Here is a 21068-nt window from a genome sequence, read left to right on the forward strand (position 1 = left end):
TTATGCAAAGTCGACTGTATATCCAAATTTGAAACCAAATTATACAGTTATATATATATATATATATATATTATATATATATTATCTGTATAATTTGGTTTTATATATATATATAATAAAACTACAAATATTAAGCAAATAAAAACAAGCATGAAAAGAAGACTCTTAAGCATTTAAGGTTGAGTAGTATGTGTCCCTGCAGTTCTAAAAATTGAAAGTTTCAGTCAGTGAGGCAAATCAAAGATTATCTAGCATCAAAAACCAATTGCTGGAATAACTTACCTGGTTCTACAGCAACAGTTCAAGAATATCAAATCTTGGTGACTGTTATTTATTTTTTAAAAAACCATGTTCTGATTCTGATTCAACAATGCTAGAGAATGCACTTATCCCCAGTAGTTGGTGATAAGTGTATTCCCTACTGTAATAGCGAGAGAGATTTTTATTTATAGTTATATTTAGTTACTTACATTGTTTTTTTTCCTTTTGTTTCAGTTACTGTGTTTTGGGGTTGAGTTATGTTAAACCTCAACATCTATCTAAATATTTTCCAACTGTTGTAATTTCATAACAACATTGGAATAATAAATGGAATTGAATCCCACAAGAGGTTAGTCTTCACTCCTGCTGGTTAGAGTGTAAAATGATTGAATAATTGGTGTTGATTGATGGTTTTTCTTCTGCTAGGGTTCATTCCCTAATCAAGTTAATTGTTGAGATTTTAAATAATCATAATGATGTGAGAATTGAAATTATAGCAGTTAATTAGCGTGAGAAATTATATTTATTCACTACATCTTGTTTACAAAAAAGGAAGACACAGCTGTCACTTTTTACAAAAAAGGGAAATCAACTTCCCTTCCCAAGAGTTTATTTCTTATCTTAAATCAAACCATCAGTTGTTTACGCCTCTGCACATCCCTGCACATCCTGTTAGCAAACGTAAATCCTTTAATACTATTGGTCAGAAATTATGATAAAAGGGGCGATTTTCCCGCCATTCAGGGCAGTCAAAGAATCCAAAGAATAGATCCAAAGAATAGATTGCCATATGAGATGCAGTCGACATTAGTCTGAATATGCCACATAGGCTGTTTCTTTGCTTTATAACAGCATTAAAATAGTACTATTAAAATGAAGTAAAATCTATTCTTATGTAATACTCTTTCATCGTATAAGTTCATTGTATAAGGACATAGCCATAGGAAGCCAGTCAACGATTGCCAAGAACCTGTCATAAGAATAGAGTTCTCTTGCAAATTCTCACTTGTGCATTCCCTCATCCCTCCTCTGTCTATAGAGAAGAAGACTATTTTCTAGACCTTCAGCCAAGGTAGTAAACTTAAATTAGTATAAGCTCTCTCTCTCTTTCTTGGTTTAACAGTATACTCTCAGTTTAGAGATGTAACTCTAGTTAGGCTCGATTACATTCAGTTATATTTGTATTTTGAATTAAGTATCTTGTTGATAGTTTATTTAGTAAATCTTACATTTGGTAGAGTAGTTACATTTGGTGACTCTCTCATTTAATTAACTCTGGACATTCACCCTGCTATGTTCGAACTTATCAGCAACTCCTCCCCACTCGAGTAATAGCCCACCTAACCGCCATCCAGTGACCCCATGAGCAGGCCTTAATGTCCCAACAAGAGGGTTATACCCTCAACTGTGATTTCACAATATTGTAACACATACTAATAATTAATTTTATTGTAAATACTGAATTTGAAATTTGTAATATTTGAATTTTATGACAGGATGTGAGTTGCTCGTCTGGTGTGAGAGTGAACTTTTGAAAGTAGCTGATACTTAGTATACTAAAATACAATTGTGTCAAAGGAAGAGGAATATGTTTGACGGTAAAATAGAGAAATTGGCGAATAGTTTATCCCTGGATTTGATTATAATATTGTTAATAATTGCTGGAGTTGAGCCCAATCCAGGTCCTCTCCCCCGTTCCCCACAACAAATAAGTCATCAGGATATGCAAAAGAAGGGGCGTGGGAGACCTCGGAAGGAAAGCTCCAAGGACGAGGAGAAAGAAAACCAACAAGTAGAAATTTTAAGTATAGATTACCACCAAATAGAAGAAGAGAGTAAACAACCGTCTGTATTCACGAAAGAACCAACAATTCATGATTATTTTGAACCAGTAAATGAACCGGAATTACAAACTGCAGTTAAATCTCCATATACATTGCAATCTATTTACGAGTTAATCCAGGATAATTTTTGTCGGTTAAATATCGAGATTCAATCGATTAAATCTGAGGTAAATATATTGAAAGAAGAAAATAAGTGTTATAAAGAGGAATTGACGGAAATTAGATATAAGCTACAAGAATTGGATAAAAAATCGGAAACTAATGACCATCTTAAAGGTATGTTCGAATTTGAGTTTGACAAATTAGCAAATGAAAAGACTAAAAAGAACATAATTATTATAAATTATCCATTCGCAACACTAGATTATTTACAAGAAATAAATTCATTTATTAATAATGAATTAGAATTAAAAAATGTTGAAATAGAAGGATTAATTAAATTAAATAGCAGTAATAATAAACCTATTGTTAAAGTAATCCTAGAGTCTGTAAATATAAGGAATTTAATTCTTAAAGAATTTTGGAGAACGAAACCGAATTTAGTTGGTGAGAATGAGAAAAAAATAATTTTTACGGCTGATTTATGTAGGAGATCGAGGATAAGGAAAAAACATTTACAGGCCAGAATTAAACTAGAAAAGTTAAACAAGAAAAAAATAATAGTACGAGATGATTATTAGATATAAGCTACAAGAACTGGACAACATAAAAGATAACTTAGTATATACGTACGATATTGCCTCAAATAAGATCATCCAATTGAATCATTTTTTAGGAGATGTTTGACTGCAGAGTTAGGGAAGGACGGGGAAATAAGGTGTAATACATCTAATTCTGGTTCAATTGGAAATAATCTACAATTAGTTCAAAACTCTATCATAAGTCTGGATGATAGAGTCAACGATGTTAGCAATAACAATTTTGCATTTATAAGATATACTAATAACGTTAGAGACAAATTATTTATTAGTTTTTGGAATATACAAGGTCTCCGGGGGAAAATGCATAGGAAGTCAGTAAAAGAGTATATAAAATCTCAAACGATATGTGGCTTCACGGAAACCTGGATTGTTAATCTAAATAAAGAAGACGAGGAGGTGTTAAAACGTGAAAACACGGTGTTGTTCAGCGGAGCTCAGAGGAAGTGTGAAAAGGGTCGTCCAGCGGGTGGATTATTGCTGTTAATCAAGAAGAATTTTGGTAAGCTATTTAAATATTGTATTACAGATAAGTTTATTTTTGTTGTAATCGAGCTAGAACACAGTATTAGCATATGTTGGGAAGAGTCGCTTGTGGGAATTGTACTAATTTATCTGGCACCATCTTCAGATAAAAAGTCAATACTAAATGAAGTCCAAAGAACTATCGATCAGTGGTCCAATGTTGTTAATCTATGGTTGATTGGAGGTGACTTCAATGCCCGTATAGGTGAGTTATTGGACACAAAAAGTATCAAGATAAATAATATTAATAATAAAAGAATATCCAAAGATAAGACGGTTAATGCCGATGGTCGAATCCTTTTGGATTTTGTAAAAGTAAATGAGTTTTTTATATTAAATGGAAGGTTCATGGGCGACATTCCTGCCGAGTTCTCCTTCGTCTCGCCAATGGGAAAATCAATCATCGACTACATCATATGCTCAGAGTTTTTGGTAGAACAGTGCAATACACTGTCAGTTTTAGACAAGGACGATTCTGACCATTTCCCGGTCCGTTTGGAGTTAAGTGGGAGCACAGAAGATCGAAACGGGGGGTGCGGAGCTTACCAAGCTAGTAAAGCTAATGAAGGAATAAAATTGTCTGTTAACAAAGTTAAATTTTGTAATGAAATTACGAATAATATTAATGATGTATTATTTCATGAAAGGGAAAATGATCCGATAGAAAATTACAATCATTTAATGGCATTATTGGACTCCTATCGGTTTAAGAAAAGTTCAGGCAACAACGCAGTCAAATATAAAAACAAGTGGTTTGATAATAAGTGCTATTCTTTCAAAATTAGAAAACAAAAGAATCTACAGAAATTTAGAAAAGTAAATACAGAAGAAGCGTTGAAGAAGTATTTAAACAGTAAGAAAGCATATAATAACCTTGTGAAGGCAAAAAAGAAGAGGTATTATTCAGAAATAAGCGATAAGTTGATTGCGACCAGAGATACAGCGTCGTTTTGGTCGATAATTAATGGCTTTCGAAGTTCTAAGTCAATACACAAAGATTCAATCCAAGTGCCCTATAGTAATTGGCTTCGTTATTTTGGTACTTTCTCAGAAGTGTATAAAAGTAAAAATAGTGCAAAGAAGGAAATAACTAGACCATCTCAAGGCAATGATTTTGAGGAAGTGATTACAGTAGAAGAAATACAGCATTGTATTAAAAAGTTAAAAGAAAATTCTGCTCCAGGGTCTGATTTAATTTCTAATTATATAATCAAAAACTTTCCAATAGAAATGGTCAGTTTTTTAACTCGACAATTCAACGGGTTTTATAATCGAGGAGTGATACCAGTCTCATGGAATGAAGTAATATTTGCTATGATATTTAAACACAGTGATAGAAAAGACCCAATTAATTACCGCCCAATTGCATTGTTGTCAGGGCTGCGCAAAGTTTTCACAGCCGTTCTAATGTCGAAGTTTAACAAGTGGATAGTTGAAAACAAGTATAAGAATGAAACTCAATATGCGTATATCAAAAATGGAGGTACCCAACTAGCCATCTTCATACTAATAGCAATTGTACAGCTACAGCTAATTAAGAAAAGACGGAAGGTCTTTGCACTTTTTTTAGACCTGGAAAAGGCATATGATTCGGTGAGCATCACCGGCTTACAATCGAAAATGACATATTATCATGCAAGCGAACGACTAACAGAAATTGTCGGATTGTTGTTTGGTAGGTACAAAACAATAATCAAACAGAACTATATTCAGTGGCCATCGTTTGACTCAGCCAGAGGGTTATTGCAAGGAGACCCTTGGTCTCCTTATCTGTTCAATTTTTTTACCTTTGACTTAAATAATTGTTTTGAGAACGAAGACGATGGGTTTATAATAGAAGAACAAGTTGTTCATTCGTTATCCTACGCGGACGATATAGTAATCATTGCTCCAACTGCCGCGGCCTTGCGTAGAAAAATTCAACTAGTGAAGAATTATTTAGATGGCCTGAAATTAAAAATAAACCCAAAAAAATCCAAAGTCATGATATTCAGGAATGGAGCTAACCTACCAAAGAAGCATATGTCGTTCTTTATTAATAATGAAGAACTGGAAGTAGTCCAGGAAATAAAATTTTTAGGTATCATTTTGACACCCAATTTATCCTTCGATAAACAGTACAAAAAAGCCACCGCCGAAGCAAATACTTTAATAAATAATATGGTTAGATTGTTTTTCAGGGCAAAGATAAAGAACATCCAAGTTCATTTCCGGCTGTTTAACTCTATAATAATGAATTCCATTGGCTATGCGGCCCCAATTTGGAGCCTTACGAACTTTCAAAAATTAGAAGTTATCCAAAATAGGTTTGTACGCAAGATTTTTTTGCTGGATTACAACACACCAGGTAGCGTGTTAAGACTGGAATTAAGCAGGTTTAAATTGAGTGCTACCTTAATAAGGAGATACATGAAATTTTTATTTAAAATAAGAGACGCTCGAAATCTTTCAACTGTATTATTATACCAATTGTATCGAAAATCTTTGATTAAGGTACAAAGCAAAAACTGGGTGTCACAAATTGCACAAATTTTAAAGCGCTTTGGATATTCTATTAAAATATTCCTAGATTTACCTGAAATAAGTGAACAACATTTCCAAATGTTGATACAAAATGTGCTCGAAATCTCTTTATCACAAGACATAGAAGACATATTCACAAGAGAGAAAACTGATTGGTATAACATAATTCTTGAGTATCCATTTATTAATAACTACATGTTAACTAACCTGGCTTTTAATGTTAAAAGATTTTTCATACAACTCAGAATAAACAAAGAATTAATATTAATTAATAATAATTTCATTGAGTTTTCTAAGAGTATCTGCCCAAGATGCCAAAAAATAATTTCAAAATTTCATATGTTTTGTGGCTGTAAAGATGCAAAGGAACTGGCACACAATCTTGACTTGCATATGTTAACAAGGTGCACTAATGAAAGAGCAATGTATGAAATATTCCATACAGCCAAGATAGACATAATTTATAGACTATATAAATATGCCCACAAATTTTTAATGTAACAAATTCATTGAATACATAAATAACATAAATTAATGGTATTGTATGTTATAGAACCATGTGTATGAAGAAAGTTACCAGTTGCAGTATAGGTTGAAATGACTTTAAATTGATGTTATTAAAATAATTATAATTGGTAACTAAATGTGGAATATAATGCTTGGTTTGACTTGTGTTGCTAGTGTATTTTTTAACATTAATAATAAGCGATTGTTGTCAAAAACATCCTTTGTAACTGGCTATCGCCTTATTACGAATAAATTTTGAATTGAATAATTGAATATTTGAATTTTATAATAATTTATTTTTGTTGAAATTATAACTTTTGAAGTCAAGTTTAGTTTATTAAAATGTTTTGATTTTTTATAAAATTGTTGTACAAGAATTGTTTCTTTGACATTTTGGACCTTGTAAACCTATTGAATTTTCTAATTTATTGTAAAACTTAAAATAAAGTAATTAAAATATGTACTTTCTGTTTCTATATTAAAAAAGTTCATATTCTCATAGATCTAAATAAATCTACCCTCTATCTCCATTGTTCTTTTAATGGGCCTCAAAAAATAAATTTTGCCTAAGACCTTGCAAATCCTTGGGTTGCCTATGCATAAACTGTATGTCATAATCATATCTATACAAACTCTAAATGGTATCATATTTAGTGTTTGTAATAATGAAACAAGTCTGAACTTTTTTTGTTTTCTATCACTTTTACAGACAGTATAAAAGAATTGAATATTCAAAAAATGTAATATTAGTTGTTTAAAATTTTAATTATTTTAAGTACTATTTCACTTACTATTTTCTGTGAGCTTTACATTTTATTTAATTCATAAATAATTTCACTTTTAAATTCAGAAATTTCTATTCTTAGTTGTGTGTGAAAAATTTCAAAAGTCACATTTAAAATTTCATGTTAATATTTTATGCCACCTTAGATTAAACTTAATGGACTTAGAAATAGTTTAGATACTTTTAAGTAAAACATTCAATTATTAACAGTAACATTAATATAGCCCAAACCAGCAATCATTAGGCATTAAAAATACACAAAGCAGCTGTTTTCATTTAAAACCTTTGAGAAATAAAGCATTACTGTTTACCAAAATATTTTATTAGATTAAATATAAATTGCAACTAATAAAATTATTTTTATAATATATTTATTGGATTAACATAACAATACCTGTGATGACTGGTATATTTAGGACCTTTTATATGCCCAATACCTTGACAACCAGTTGTTGGGCATCCACTGGAATTAGTTATTGTCATTTCACCTAAAACAAAAATAAATTGTGTTAAGTATGTATAAATTTACATATATTGTTTCTACAATGAAGATATTATTTATATATGATTCAATGTTATAAAAGAGTTTAAAATCAGTCTATCATTTTATTCCAGGATTAAATAATTGCTTTCTTCAACATATTATAATTTTAAAAATATTATAGGATTAATACAGATAGATTGAAAAAGTTTTATTAATCTGTTATACTATCAGAAATTTTAAAATTATTAATTGTTAATGTTTAATAATTAGAATATCAAATCAAGCAATGAAGATTTAAATTATAAAATTCATAACATACTTATAGGAGGCTGAAGAGGATGACCAGTTCTAGTACACCAAGAAACTGGATGAATATCTGGTGAATCATCATCTAACCAATAATCATAAGCATCTGACCAACCATCAAAATGAATTTTAATAGCATGAGATTGAGTATCAGCAATAGTAGCAACACGAATTAACATGGGATTTCTTTTATCTACCACTTCTAATTTCATATCTTTTTTAAAACCATGTGGTGGGCGTCGTTTAAAGGCTCGATTGGGAACAACTTGAGCTTTTGTTTCTGATAAATATTTTTCCCACGTAAATCTATCAGGATCTCTGTAATCTGTAAAAGTACCAAAAATTAGATGACAACTTTTGGTTAAAGTTTACCTAGGGAACCCCAATGACCGCGCTTCTGGTAATCTCGACGGCAGGTGATGTTAGAAATTCGGTGTAGGTGGCGCAATTTTTAAATAACGCTATCGTATGCAAATTTTTTGTTTTTCGTGACGGCTCGACTGCTGCGAGTGGTTTTTTTTCACCAGGTAAACATTTTTGAAGAAAAAATGCTACTTTCTGCTATTTTTAATAGTAAATAGGTAAGTTTTTATTCCGTCTACTTTTCGTGATGCAACGTGCCGGAATCGAGCCGAAATGGAAAGAACCGGAGTCCGTTCCAGCTGCTCCACAAAGCGACGAGTGTAAGAAGGGAAAAAAGTAAGGCACATTCGTGTGGCGAAACTAAAAAACGTGTAAAAATATCAAGTAAAAAGAGAAACATCAGCGATAGGGATCGCAAATCAAGGAAAAGCGAGAAGAAACGGACAGAAAATGTATGACAGAGCGTCAAACACGTGAGTAACAGTTTATTTTGCAAGTTCAGCTAGCTATGAAATATAAAACAATCTTAAAACATTTATTTTTTACTAATGTAATTATTATTTTTTCAAAAAATTATACATACTAACTAATTTGCATAATTTTTTGAACGTAGTACGCGTGCGTAGTACAGCAAACAAAATGGCGACCGGAAGCGCGGCCATTGGGGTTCCCTAGGTAAACTTTAACCCAACTTTTTATTTGCAAACAATATAAAAATGATAAAAATTACATCATTATGATTTTTATTTTTATCACATTCCATTCAGATAAGATAATTCTTATAATTTAACCCTTTTGGGATAGTTATTTTTCAAGTACATCGTTTCCTATGCCAGTAATTATTTGATCATGTCTAAGAATGAATTTCCTAATTGATCTTAGATCCCAAATCACACTGTTCTTTAGGTATAATTCAATCTGTGTATGAGTGGTGAAGTTTTCTAATATAGGTACACCACCAAATTTCTGGCAACTGATGGTCTGACATCACCTTTAATCTAGACAAAATTATTAGAGGGAACTTGAAATTCCCATGGCATTGTATGTAGGGCACATTTATTTACATTATTTACACTACACTTGTTCATGGTGATATCATAATTTTGTGATATTCTTAGTTTGTTTTGCTTAAATTTAATCCTAGCTATCTAATTTATGGCTTTCTAAGAGATGAGAATGTCAGTGGTGGTGTGAATTGTAATTTACATTTAATATTTAAGTTTCTAGTAGTACATGGTATACATTAGATATATGGGAAGTATATCATTAGTGGATTACAGGAGTGTGTTGACTAATTATTATTATATGTGACCATAATTGTTCTGGCAAAATGTTTAATCTGGCAAGATTTTGGAACCAAGCGTGATGAAAATTTAGTGATGTATCTTTAATATGTAAAGTACTATACAATATATTCAGTTATTTCTGTGTGTACCGTCCTTGTAATCCAAATAATGATTTTGGTAGACGATCATACAGCAATGGTTAGGAAAATTTTCGTTTATTTAGTCAAATGCATTTCGGGTTGGTTTATCTCCCAACCCCTCTTCAGTGCTGTTAAAGAATACAAAAGAATACATATTTTGTATTCTTTAACAGCACTGAAGAGGGGTTGGGAGATAAACCAACCCGAAATGCATTTGACTAAATAAACGAAAATTTTCCTAACCATTGCTGTATGATCGTCTACCAAAATCATTATTTGGATTACAAGGATGGTACACACAGAATTAGTATACACAGCAACCATACTTACTACATTAATGTTCAGTTATTGTTTGCTTTATTAAAAAATGTAACAAAGAACATGGATAAAATGATTTTAAAAAAATTACTTTGCTTTTTATTTAAATTCTTTTACATCTTAATTTTAAAATATTCCTGAATAATAGAAATTATTCAAAAGTATTTATAAATTTGTTAAAAAATAAAAATAGTAGTAGTAATTACAAAAGAAAAAATGCTGAGATAATAATTGAAAATTGTTAATGAAAAATAAAATAATAATATAGAACAAGGAAATAAATGCAATCCTTTTAAAAAATCACTCCACTTCTAATAAGAATTTAAACTGAACTAGCAATACTATGGTAACTGGACTGACATGATAGGACATTAGACCTAATGAAATAAAGTTTCTCTGGACATTTGTTGGGATCTCTGATCCACTACTGACTGACAGTACATAATTTCTTGTAATTATTTTAAAACATTAACTCTTTAACATGAGAATTGAACAAAAATGAAAAAACCTGATGATAAACCCACCAGAATCTCAGATATGTCAACTTTCTGACCTGAGAAAGTGTCAACTAATGCTTTCTCAGGTCAATTGTGATACCTTATGACACATCCTTGATTATTAGTCACCTCTATTTTAGTCAATTGTCACCTGGTTTTCAAATCATTGGGATTAATGTTTGTGTGCCTTTCTCCCCACAGTTAGATTTGTGCTAGCATGATTCAGCTTAATTTCTATTTGGGTGCTTCTCCATATAAATTGTCTGAATCCAAAGCTCTTGCTCCTCATGAACTATTTTTCTGACATTGAGAACTGTTTGTGTTCAATGTAGGAATTATTTGTCAAGATTTAAAGATATTGTAAACTGTGAACTCTCTCTCTCTCTCTCTCTCTCTCTGCAGCAATAACAGACATAATGCTAATCCTTTGTCTTACTTAGATGTGTACTATATGAACTTTAATGCAGTCTAATAAATGTTTTAAATGTTGTTAGATGTGCTGAGTGTCTCCTTTCAACTGAATCTCATCATTTCCTTCTTATCCCTAGCCTCAAGAGACCATGTTACATCATCCCCAAAATGCTCAACTCAAGTAGTAGGCATAATCTACTTGCTGTCAAAAATTTGAGTGTAATCACTTACATTCAACTATAAGTATCAAAAGACAAACCCTTACATTAATATTGGCTTTTTATTCATAGAAGATTATTTTAACTGTCATCAATTTGATATTAATTATAAATTAAATATAAAGTTTTTATAACAATAATTCTTATCCTAAACAAACTAAAAAATATATATGCAGTATTTGAAAAGTCTCTCAGCATAGTAATATATTTACTTGATTTGAAATTTTATTTCTAAATTAAGTCTAGAAACATTAAATCTTAATAAAAGTAATATATATCATGTTACAGAAAGAAACCATACAAAAACATATCACAAATAGCACATAACTATACTAACAACATTTTAAGTAGATAAACTTTAACCTTGCTTTGGTATAGTATATCAGGCACTGATAACTAAGACACAATCTACCAAAACAACACTAATTACTTGTTAAATAAAATGGAAATGTAACAAAATGATAATTAAATTTATTTTTATAACTTGTTTTTACCTGTTATTAATTACTAAACTTTTATTTTACATCCAGATTTGCTTGCTGTATTGTATACAATATTGAGTGCAAAATTAAAAAAACATTTAACACATTAAGAGTAAACATCTTTTATGATGGGATGATTAAATTGATTCTGACCATTGTTCTAACATTTGAATTGGAATTACATGGCTTTTAACCTTTATTGTCTGTTTGTCAGTTGGCTATTATTAACTATCTAAATAAATTCCAACATTATCATTATGTTACTAACAATATGTGAATTTCTGATTACAATAGCAAAAGTTTTGTAACATTAAATAATTTGTTTTGGGATGTGTTGATTTTGATAATATTAGATGACTAATAATATTTATAATTACAATGAGTGGCATCTACTATATATCTCTTAATTCTCAAATCTCTGTTATGTCAAGATTTTTGCATAAATATAATTTTCAAGCATATTTGAACTGAGATATATTACTACTTGATTATTCTAATTGAAAATACATAAACTAACAATGTGGCCAAATTCCATGCAATTTGAATATATTTTCATTCTTATAATATTTCTGAAAAATAGTCAAAAAATTTTAATTAAATTTTACTTTGAAAACTCACTATTGGGTGGAATAAGAACATTTCCTGTTTCTTTGCACCAGTTTACGGGATGGATGTATGGAGATGTTGGATCAGCCCAGTAATCATATATATCATCCCATCCATCAAAATGAATAAGAAATCTGTTATCCATGACATCTGTTACTGAAGCAACGCATACAAGAGATGTATCTTTTCTATCAACAGCTTCCAATTTCATTCCCACTCTGAATCCATGTGGTGTCACAGTCTATAATTAAAAATAGTTTTACAGATTGCTATACAGGTAATTATTACTATTACATGTATAAAGTATATTCACTTTACTATTTATTCAGATACAAAAAAATCTTTCCAGTATTGCACAAGTACAAGTACAGTATGTGCATATGATACATTATTTTTGCAGCAATGTTTACACAAAATAGATTAATTCATCCAAAAAAAAGGACATGTGTAAATTGCACAGCAATTCCAAGACAATACATAGATTTTCCCATCTCTCTCAAGTGTAAGAATAATAGAAAAGAATCATTTTAAAATATAGCATAACAAGAAATCTTTGATTCTAACGAATAAAGACCAACATTGCATTAATTAATATAAAAACAGTTAGCTTTATTTTGCTATGCAATACTGAACCAAATATTTGAAAATACCAGAAAACTGGCTAATTTGGAAAGTGGCTAGTCTTGAATTTGGTGGGCTGTTGTACAGCTGTAGTCACATTGCTTTCCATGGTATATGCATCAGACAATGCCAGTTCTGGTGTGACTGGTGGCACGCAGTATGTTATAAACAGTTTTGTTCTTTACTTTTCTTCATTTAATTTTTATCCCATAATATATGAGACATGTCCAGAAAATAAGTTCTGAAAGTGCCAGAAAGTGGTGCTGGAGATTGGAGTGAGATGCACTTGCACAGGCATGAAGGAAGAATATTTGATCATAATCTAGTGTATGTGCTGCTCCATAGAGACAGTTTCTATAGCACAGTGCTACATAAAAGATGGCTGCTCTCATACAGTCACCCACTGAATATGAGGTATGTGCTGTAATCAGGTTTTTGCAAACTAAAAAGCTGACAGTAGCAGAGATCCACCAATAGTTGTGTGAAATGTATGGACTGGACATCATGAGTAACAATATGGTCAGGTAACAGTGCAGGCAATCCATGGAAGACTGTGGCAAACCATCCTTGATTAAAGTGGAACTGGTGGAGAGGGCACAGCAAGCAACTGAACAAAACTGACACTTATTGCAGTATCTTCTACCAACTAACAGACTGCATTCATATTGGCTATTTTGTAAGAATTGTTAAGGATTCTTTTTTAGCATCATGTGTCATCATATTTGTCAAAATTGCATTTTTAATTTTTATCTTATTCTTGTTTGAAAACTTTAGTTATTGCCTCAGAATGCCTACATAAATTTACACATATTTTTTTTTGAATGAATGAACTTACTTTAATATAAATGTTACAGTAGAACTAATGCACTATATGAATATACTCATGCAATGCTGGAAAGATCTCTTTGTGCCTAGATAAATATTAAAATGAATACCTAAAAATTATTTTTTCATAAAAAATGATAAATTAATTGAACAAAAAATATTACATTAATTATGAATAAAAAATGAAGACAAAAGACATTTCTTATGTATGATTTGAACAATATCTACATTAAAAATTTAATAAATAATTTGATTGAATGCTACTTCAAACAAATGTAAATACAAAAGAATAAAGATTAAAACTGGTTAGTGTTTGTTGAAAAGTGAAAGTAATAAGTGAAAGTATATTTTATGGCTTATAATTAAATATAACTTACATAATTTATATTTCCAAATTCTTACTGCATTAATTTTTATAAACATACTTGTAGAAAAAAAAACTGGAAACACAAACCAAAATATCTAACTCTATACTTCTATAGTTTTCCAGTAGTGTTTTAATCTATATTAAAACACTACTGGAAAAAGTATAGATGTTGAGTTATTGATATTAATTTTTATCCTTTTCCAATACAAATTTAAATTATTTATATTATTTTTCCTACTGAATTTTAAAAAGTTTTAGCTGTAGAATAAGATCACTATTCCATTGCAATGTCTATTGTAAATAATTCAAATATGTCTATAGGTCTTTTTTGTGAAAAGTTATTCCATTATTTTAATAGAATTGAACATGTATGAAGAAACAGCTAGTTTGTTCCATATTTGCTAAATGATGATGACACACAGAACTGATCAGAAATATCCAGATTTAATCAAATAATTAAAATTATTCTTTTTAAAAATTTAGAATCATACATGATGAAATCTTGAATCTCCCGAGATTTATTTTTCAAATTTCATATAGATGGAAATCTTAAGAAAAACACTAATCAGCTAAAAAAAACACAGACAATTTAAAAACAAAAAAAAAGTTAAAATTTTAGATACTTCTAGATACTGTGTCTAGTTAGTCATATCAAATATCTTGTAAGGAATTCCAAAATTATATGCAACATCTATATTCTCCAAAATTGAAATTTCAGAGAATTTGATGTTGAATTTTTTCTTTAAAAAAAAAAACAGATAAAATAATAATGCAATTAGGACTGTTAAAACATTTAAAAACTTTTTACAGTTGAAAATAATAAGTTTTAATAAATTATATAAATGTTGTAAAGGTAGAATAAAAATAAAAAAATTATTTTGAAATACTCAATCTCTCTCTCTGTCATGACATTTTTGAAGCTTCATTGTTTTAATTTTAAAATTATTTGATTAATAGCTTAAGTACAAAATGTCATAAGATTTTGAATTTAAAATAAAAAAATACATACCTTACAATTTTGATTTATCTTTCAAAAATTAACAAAATGAACATGCATTATTTTTTTAGTTTAAAATAAATTCAATTTTTACATTTTTAAAGTTATATTAGCATATTCACAAAATTACCTGTAAATTTTTACAAGCAAACAAATGTTTTGGTGCCGCTTGAGCTTTACTGATTTGTAAGTAATGATTCCAATTAAACTCTTGAGAAGTAAAGCCTAAAAATTTTAAAACAGAAAATTAATAATCAGCAACTTTCTTACAACTTATTTATTTAAAACCAAAATTCTCATATTGAAATAAATGATTTATCTGAAAAAGGACTTCATAAAAAAATTCTTATGAAGTAATTTTTCAGATAAATAGTAATAACTCATGCATAGTCAATCAATATAACTGGATACAAAATAACTAGCCAGATAAAGACAAAAGCAAATAATTATAAATAAAACAAATCATAATTATTTTTTATTTCTAACAGATTAATCAGCACTGTAAGAGATAAAAGAGAATTGTATGAATTTATTGAAAGACCAAGGAAGAATCGAGTGATAATGAATATAAATTATATAGTAATATATATTAATTCTATTTACATCTGTCCTTACTCTTATCAATTTCTGTTTATATCCTTGTCTACTTTGGACTTTATTTATTAATAGGACTTATTACACTGGTATAGTAAGACCTATTAATAAATAAGGTCCAAAATAGACAAAGATATAAACAAAAAGTGATATATATTATTTTAAAAAATTACATTTTACTTAATTATAAACTTGTTAATTTAACAAGTAAACAAAAATTCCTGAACAGATATGATTTTCCATCATACTGAAATACATAGTGATCAAAACAATCCATAATTGTTTGAAATTTTTAATATGAAATAACTAGCAATTTTGAAGTACTTCTGAATTTATTTTGTTTCTATGAAAATATATAAATAATTTAAATTTATAATAAAGTGTTATCTTAATAGAACTAACTTATATTTTATGTCTAATAAATAATGCCATTACTAATAATGAATATGTAATCTATGCAAAGCAGCATGCTAATAAGAAAGTTTCAAAGATCTTAACACACAACAGAAAGATTGATATATAAGTTTGTATCAGATAAACTTGATATTAACACTATTCCCTGAAAGATTTGTAGTTACCTTTTAAAAGATAATTCTTAAGATAAAGGAAAAAAAAACATTTTTCAATACATAAGTATTTTTCTTAAAATCTAATTCATTATAAAAAATTTATCCATGAAGAATTTTTAGACTTTAAAAAAAAATGAATAAAAATAGTAGTTTAATGAAAATATATTAAATTTTTAATTTTTTTAAATAAAATGAGCAAATTAAAGATATAAGTATTTCTTTCAATTTGATACAAGTGAAGAATTTAAAATAATTTAAGTTTTAAAAAATCTTGAAATTTTAAATTAAAATTTCTTTTATATAATCATCAATTATATAAAAGAATATAAATATTAAGAAAATTATATAATTATCAATTAAAATTATCTAACCTTTTGGTGGATGAAGTTGATGACAAGTTTTCTCACACCATCCCACAGGAAAAATATCAATAGAATCAGCATTTAGCCAGAAGTCATAACAATGAGAATAGCCATCAAAATGTAATCGTATTCGAAAACCACAGACTTCAGCAACGCTCAAAACACAAAACATGGAAGGATGTTTTGGATCCAAACCTTCAAGTTTCATGCCAACTTTAAAACCATTCTTGTATGTAGGAATTGATTGATACTGAGAAAATAAAAAAAATTAATTAAATCCTTGCTAGATTCATTAAATTCGATAAATAAAATTTTTCAATTATGTATGATGATTAAAAAGTGCTTGCTTCCTATTTGTAACATGATTATATTTGATGTAACATAATGTAATTTTAATTTTTTCTTAATTATTTTTCAACTATTGAAACTAATAGACTAGATTGTAGGATTGTAAAATTTCACCTATATCATACTTCTGCTTCTTGAATGAGATCTTGTTTGTGAAAGTTACATATGCAAATTTAAAACAACTCTTATCTATATGAAAATCACTTACGCTCAATTATACAGTGTTGGTTACTGCATATGTATGGCAGTATAATTTGATTGCATTTTAATTTATTTTTTTGTGGAGTTTGTATGTGTGAGATTGAAAAAATCAGGAATAACAACTTTAAGGTAAATTACAGTTATGGATATCTGTTGGTGTATTTGCACAACTGTAGACCTTATTTTGTTGTTGCATGGTTAATAAAAGAAATAAGGCTTGAATGAGAGGATTTCTTCGGATGTGAGATTTACTGAAAAAATTGACTTTTTGCCTTCCAGTAGTATTTGTGAGAAGTGTAATAGAAAGCAGTCTTTGAAGCTGCAAGTAGATCTGAAACATTCTTTTTATTTAAAAAATAGATTACCTAAAATGATAGATTAATTTTCCAATCTTATGCAATTGTATTGTAGAAAAATACATGAAAATTTAAATTTTCTTTCCTTTCCGGCTTATGGAGGATTAGTTTTCTTTTGGTTGACAAAGCATTATTTCAAAATGATGTAAAATGGACCATGTAAAAAGTGGGATAGGTGTACTGTACTCATTACAATGAAGGTGGAGTGGGCCCCAGAGCAGCAATTAATATTTTGCTGCTTACTCCAGGTAACTGAATCTGTGCTATCTGATTCAGAAGTCAGTGCATTGGTTGGTACTTCAGTTGGCACTTGTATGTCATCTTATGTATAGAAAAGAAGTCCCAGATCTAGAGTCATGTTAATGAACTTTATGGGTACTACTATATATAGGATAGACATAGATAAGCAATCATTAGTGGAAAAGTAGAACAGTGTCTTTACACTGAAAGTTTTATTGTGTTCAAATTTTACAAAATGTCAGTGCAAACAAGTACATACAAATTGTAGTTCATTTTAAACATCACTGGTGGATCAAGTTAATTAACAAACAAATGTACTGCATAATGTTTAACTAAATATTTATTCATAAATACTAATCAGAACTCTAAGCATATATAGATTCTGGAAATGAAATTTGATGTAATACATTTATTGATATTGGATCATTAATAATTTTATATAAGTTTAACTTAACTGAATATAGTTTAAAATTCCATTTTGGTTTGTGATTTGGCTGCAAAATCTGGTTTTGGTCAGACTTTGTCTGTGAAAAATGAAATGATACCAGATCAGATACTCCAGGAAAAGTATCAATACCACTACTGGTTTGGACCAAAAGTATCAAGTACAAAAATACTTGGTATTGAAGGAAAGTGTTGATATGGTATCGTAAGTATTGGGACATCCATAGACATATCTCAGAGAAAGCATATGACTGATCCATTGTGATGGAGAGCCATGTAAAAAAGACTTGTCGGGTCCTGTTAGACAGAACATTATAGTTGTTAGTTGAATGATCATTATGTGCATGACTACACTTATGCAGCATTAAATTTACATTTATTTTCAAATGGTCATTCGAATTATGTTGTTTTAAAAATTTTTACAAATAGGCATTAGTTTCAATAACATTCCATTCAGTCACACCCGAAGAACTTGGAAGTTGGCAAATGTTTGTGCAGTGTTTGTTTTTTGTATTATACATACTGGAAGTTGATTCAGTGTCTGTTGTAGTGCTGTCTTCTATTTAATCATAAAATTTTTAAAACTAAGCATATGAATAATATTAATTATAAGTTATCATTAAACAAATTAACAAAAATCAGAACAAATAAAATCACTGGATTGTGTTTACAATAAAAAATTCATACATCACGAAATTGTTTTATTGGTGCAGCAACTGCTTTCTCTTTTTCCAAATATGTTGTCCATGAAAAGCCCAAATTATTTTTTTCTGTTTTATCTGAAGATTTGGTATTATCTTCTACTTTAACATTAAGTTTAATCTCTTTTCTGGGAGGCTAATATGAAAAAATATACATAAAATTGATTAAAATTTTTTGTAAATTTAAATTTCCATAGTTAATTATAAATTAGTAAGTTATTTGTTACATTATGTAATGTAAATTAGTAAGTTACTTACTAATTTACATTACACAAGTAATATGAATAAAAAATTATAATTACAAAATATTTTAATTAAAGAAGAAAGATTTATTTATAATCTTAAATATTCAATTAATAATATATTTTCTTTTCAGTTTAGAAAATCAACTTATTTCCATTTTCAAAATGTATGATACTTTTTAAGTTTCATGATATGAATATTATGAATACAAATAATAATTTTTCAAAGCTTACATGCTACCAGAAATATTGTGTGTGTTGCAATAAATATTGTAATAGATTTTGAATATCTTACTTCTTCTGATGATTGGGTATATATTTGTTTTTTCTTCTTCTTCTTTAATGGTAATAAAGTTTTATTTTTTCTCCACCCCTAATATAAAAAAAAACAATTTATTTTTTGGTTTTTAAAAAATCCAGAAAAATATGTAAGATTTATTATAAAATATTTTTTTATATTATTACATTAATTAATATTAATAAATACAGGACAGCACAAAGTCTGTAATGCAATTGTTTCTAAGTTGCAAGATAAAAAAATTAAAATGTAAAAAATACAGTTTCGTTTTAGAGATTTTTTTTTATTAAGTGTGGAAATATGCCATTTATGCAGAAAATATTTTAAAATTTTATAATTTCAAACTACCCTGTATATGGAAATATAATGAAAAAATTATAAATGAATGAATAAAATATACTGAAAAGTTAGAATTTTGAAATTCTATCACTCCATGATATTCAAGTCTTTAAAAACTACTTTATTGAAGAAACTAATAGAAAGAAGTCTTACACTTATCCCAAGGTCCACTGCACAATTATTTCATTAAAATGATTTTTTCTTAAGAGATGGTATATGTGACTTAGAAAACTTAAGGTTTTTCACATAATATCAATTTAACTCCGTGTACTAGCAATGAAAAACAGGATGTCTCTGCTATTTCTATTTGACACATTATTAGCAAACAATTTAGACGTAGTACTATACATTTATTATTTATCTTCTTTAGTAATATCCAATAAGTATATTTCATAGAAATTATTTTTAACTAACAAAATAATTTTTTCATACCACATTTTGATGAAGTTTGACAGCAGTTCAATGAGAAAATTTTTAATAAAAATTTAATTAAAAAAATAACCAAATTTTTATATATTTTAATACAAGAAAAAGAAAATCCTTTAAAGGTTCATAAATAAATAATGCTTTATATGAGAATTCACTTTTAAAGAGAATGTCGTCTATGTATCTCTTATAAAGTAGGATGTTCGGGAGGAATGAGGGGACCTTGCGCTCAAGTTGTCTAATGGCCATTTCACAAAGGTCTCCGGAAACCAGGATATCCATGGTATTTGTGATAAGTCTGTATTTTCACGAAGCACACCAGTAACAGGTTCCAGAAGAAGTGCTTATATAAAAATTCTATAAATACTTTAAATATTATCTGGTTGATGTAGCTTGTCAAGTAAAGTAAAAAAAACTTTGTTAACAAATTAAATTACATATCAAAGAATTAAAACATTGCATATTTCATTTTTTTCCCCTCCATAAATACTTAATGATATTTAGCAAAATTTATGAACTGAATTTTTCTTAATATACTAACTTGGTTGAATAGCTGGACATACACGATTGACTACAGAATCGTCCAGATTTATGAAATTCACTTATTAAACCATAACATCCACAATTTTCACATCGACATATATCATCAGGCTTTTCTACTGGTGCAACACTGACAACTTCAATAACAGTCTGCTTGATGTTATCTGAAGCTAATAAAAGAGAAGTGAATAAATAATTAGCATAAAACTCATTAAAAGCAGTATTTTCCATATAAACATACCAAAGCAAAATTTTAATAACATTAATTATACAGGCTAAACTATTTTTACATTTTTTTTATAATCATATTTATTGTAGTGGTATTTATCACCATATAAGTATATT

General features: G+C 28.7%; 1 protein-coding gene across 1 annotated transcript in view; it reads right to left on the reverse strand.

The window, feature by feature from the left end:
* Positions 1-21068, reverse strand: part of LOC136989663 (lethal(3)malignant brain tumor-like protein 4) — a 53490-nt gene that overhangs the window by 10673 nt on the left and 21749 nt on the right. Inside the window, exons 6-13 of the mRNA XM_067287886.1 lie at positions 20721-20893; positions 19416-19493; positions 18865-19014; positions 16598-16838; positions 15194-15288; positions 12266-12494; positions 7946-8257; positions 7537-7630 (exon numbers count right to left, since the gene is read on the reverse strand). Coding sequence (XP_067143987.1) covers positions 7537-7630; positions 7946-8257; positions 12266-12494; positions 15194-15288; positions 16598-16838; positions 18865-19014; positions 19416-19493; positions 20721-20893 — 1372 coding nt within the window. The remainder of the gene's footprint in view (positions 1-7536; positions 7631-7945; positions 8258-12265; positions 12495-15193; positions 15289-16597; positions 16839-18864; positions 19015-19415; positions 19494-20720; positions 20894-21068) is intronic.

The sequence above is a fragment of the Centruroides vittatus genome, unplaced genomic scaffold (assembly GCF_030686945.1).
Source record: "Centruroides vittatus isolate TY-2023 unplaced genomic scaffold, ASM3068694v2 scaffold_752, whole genome shotgun sequence".
NCBI lineage: Eukaryota > Metazoa > Arthropoda > Arachnida > Scorpiones > Buthidae > Centruroides > Centruroides vittatus.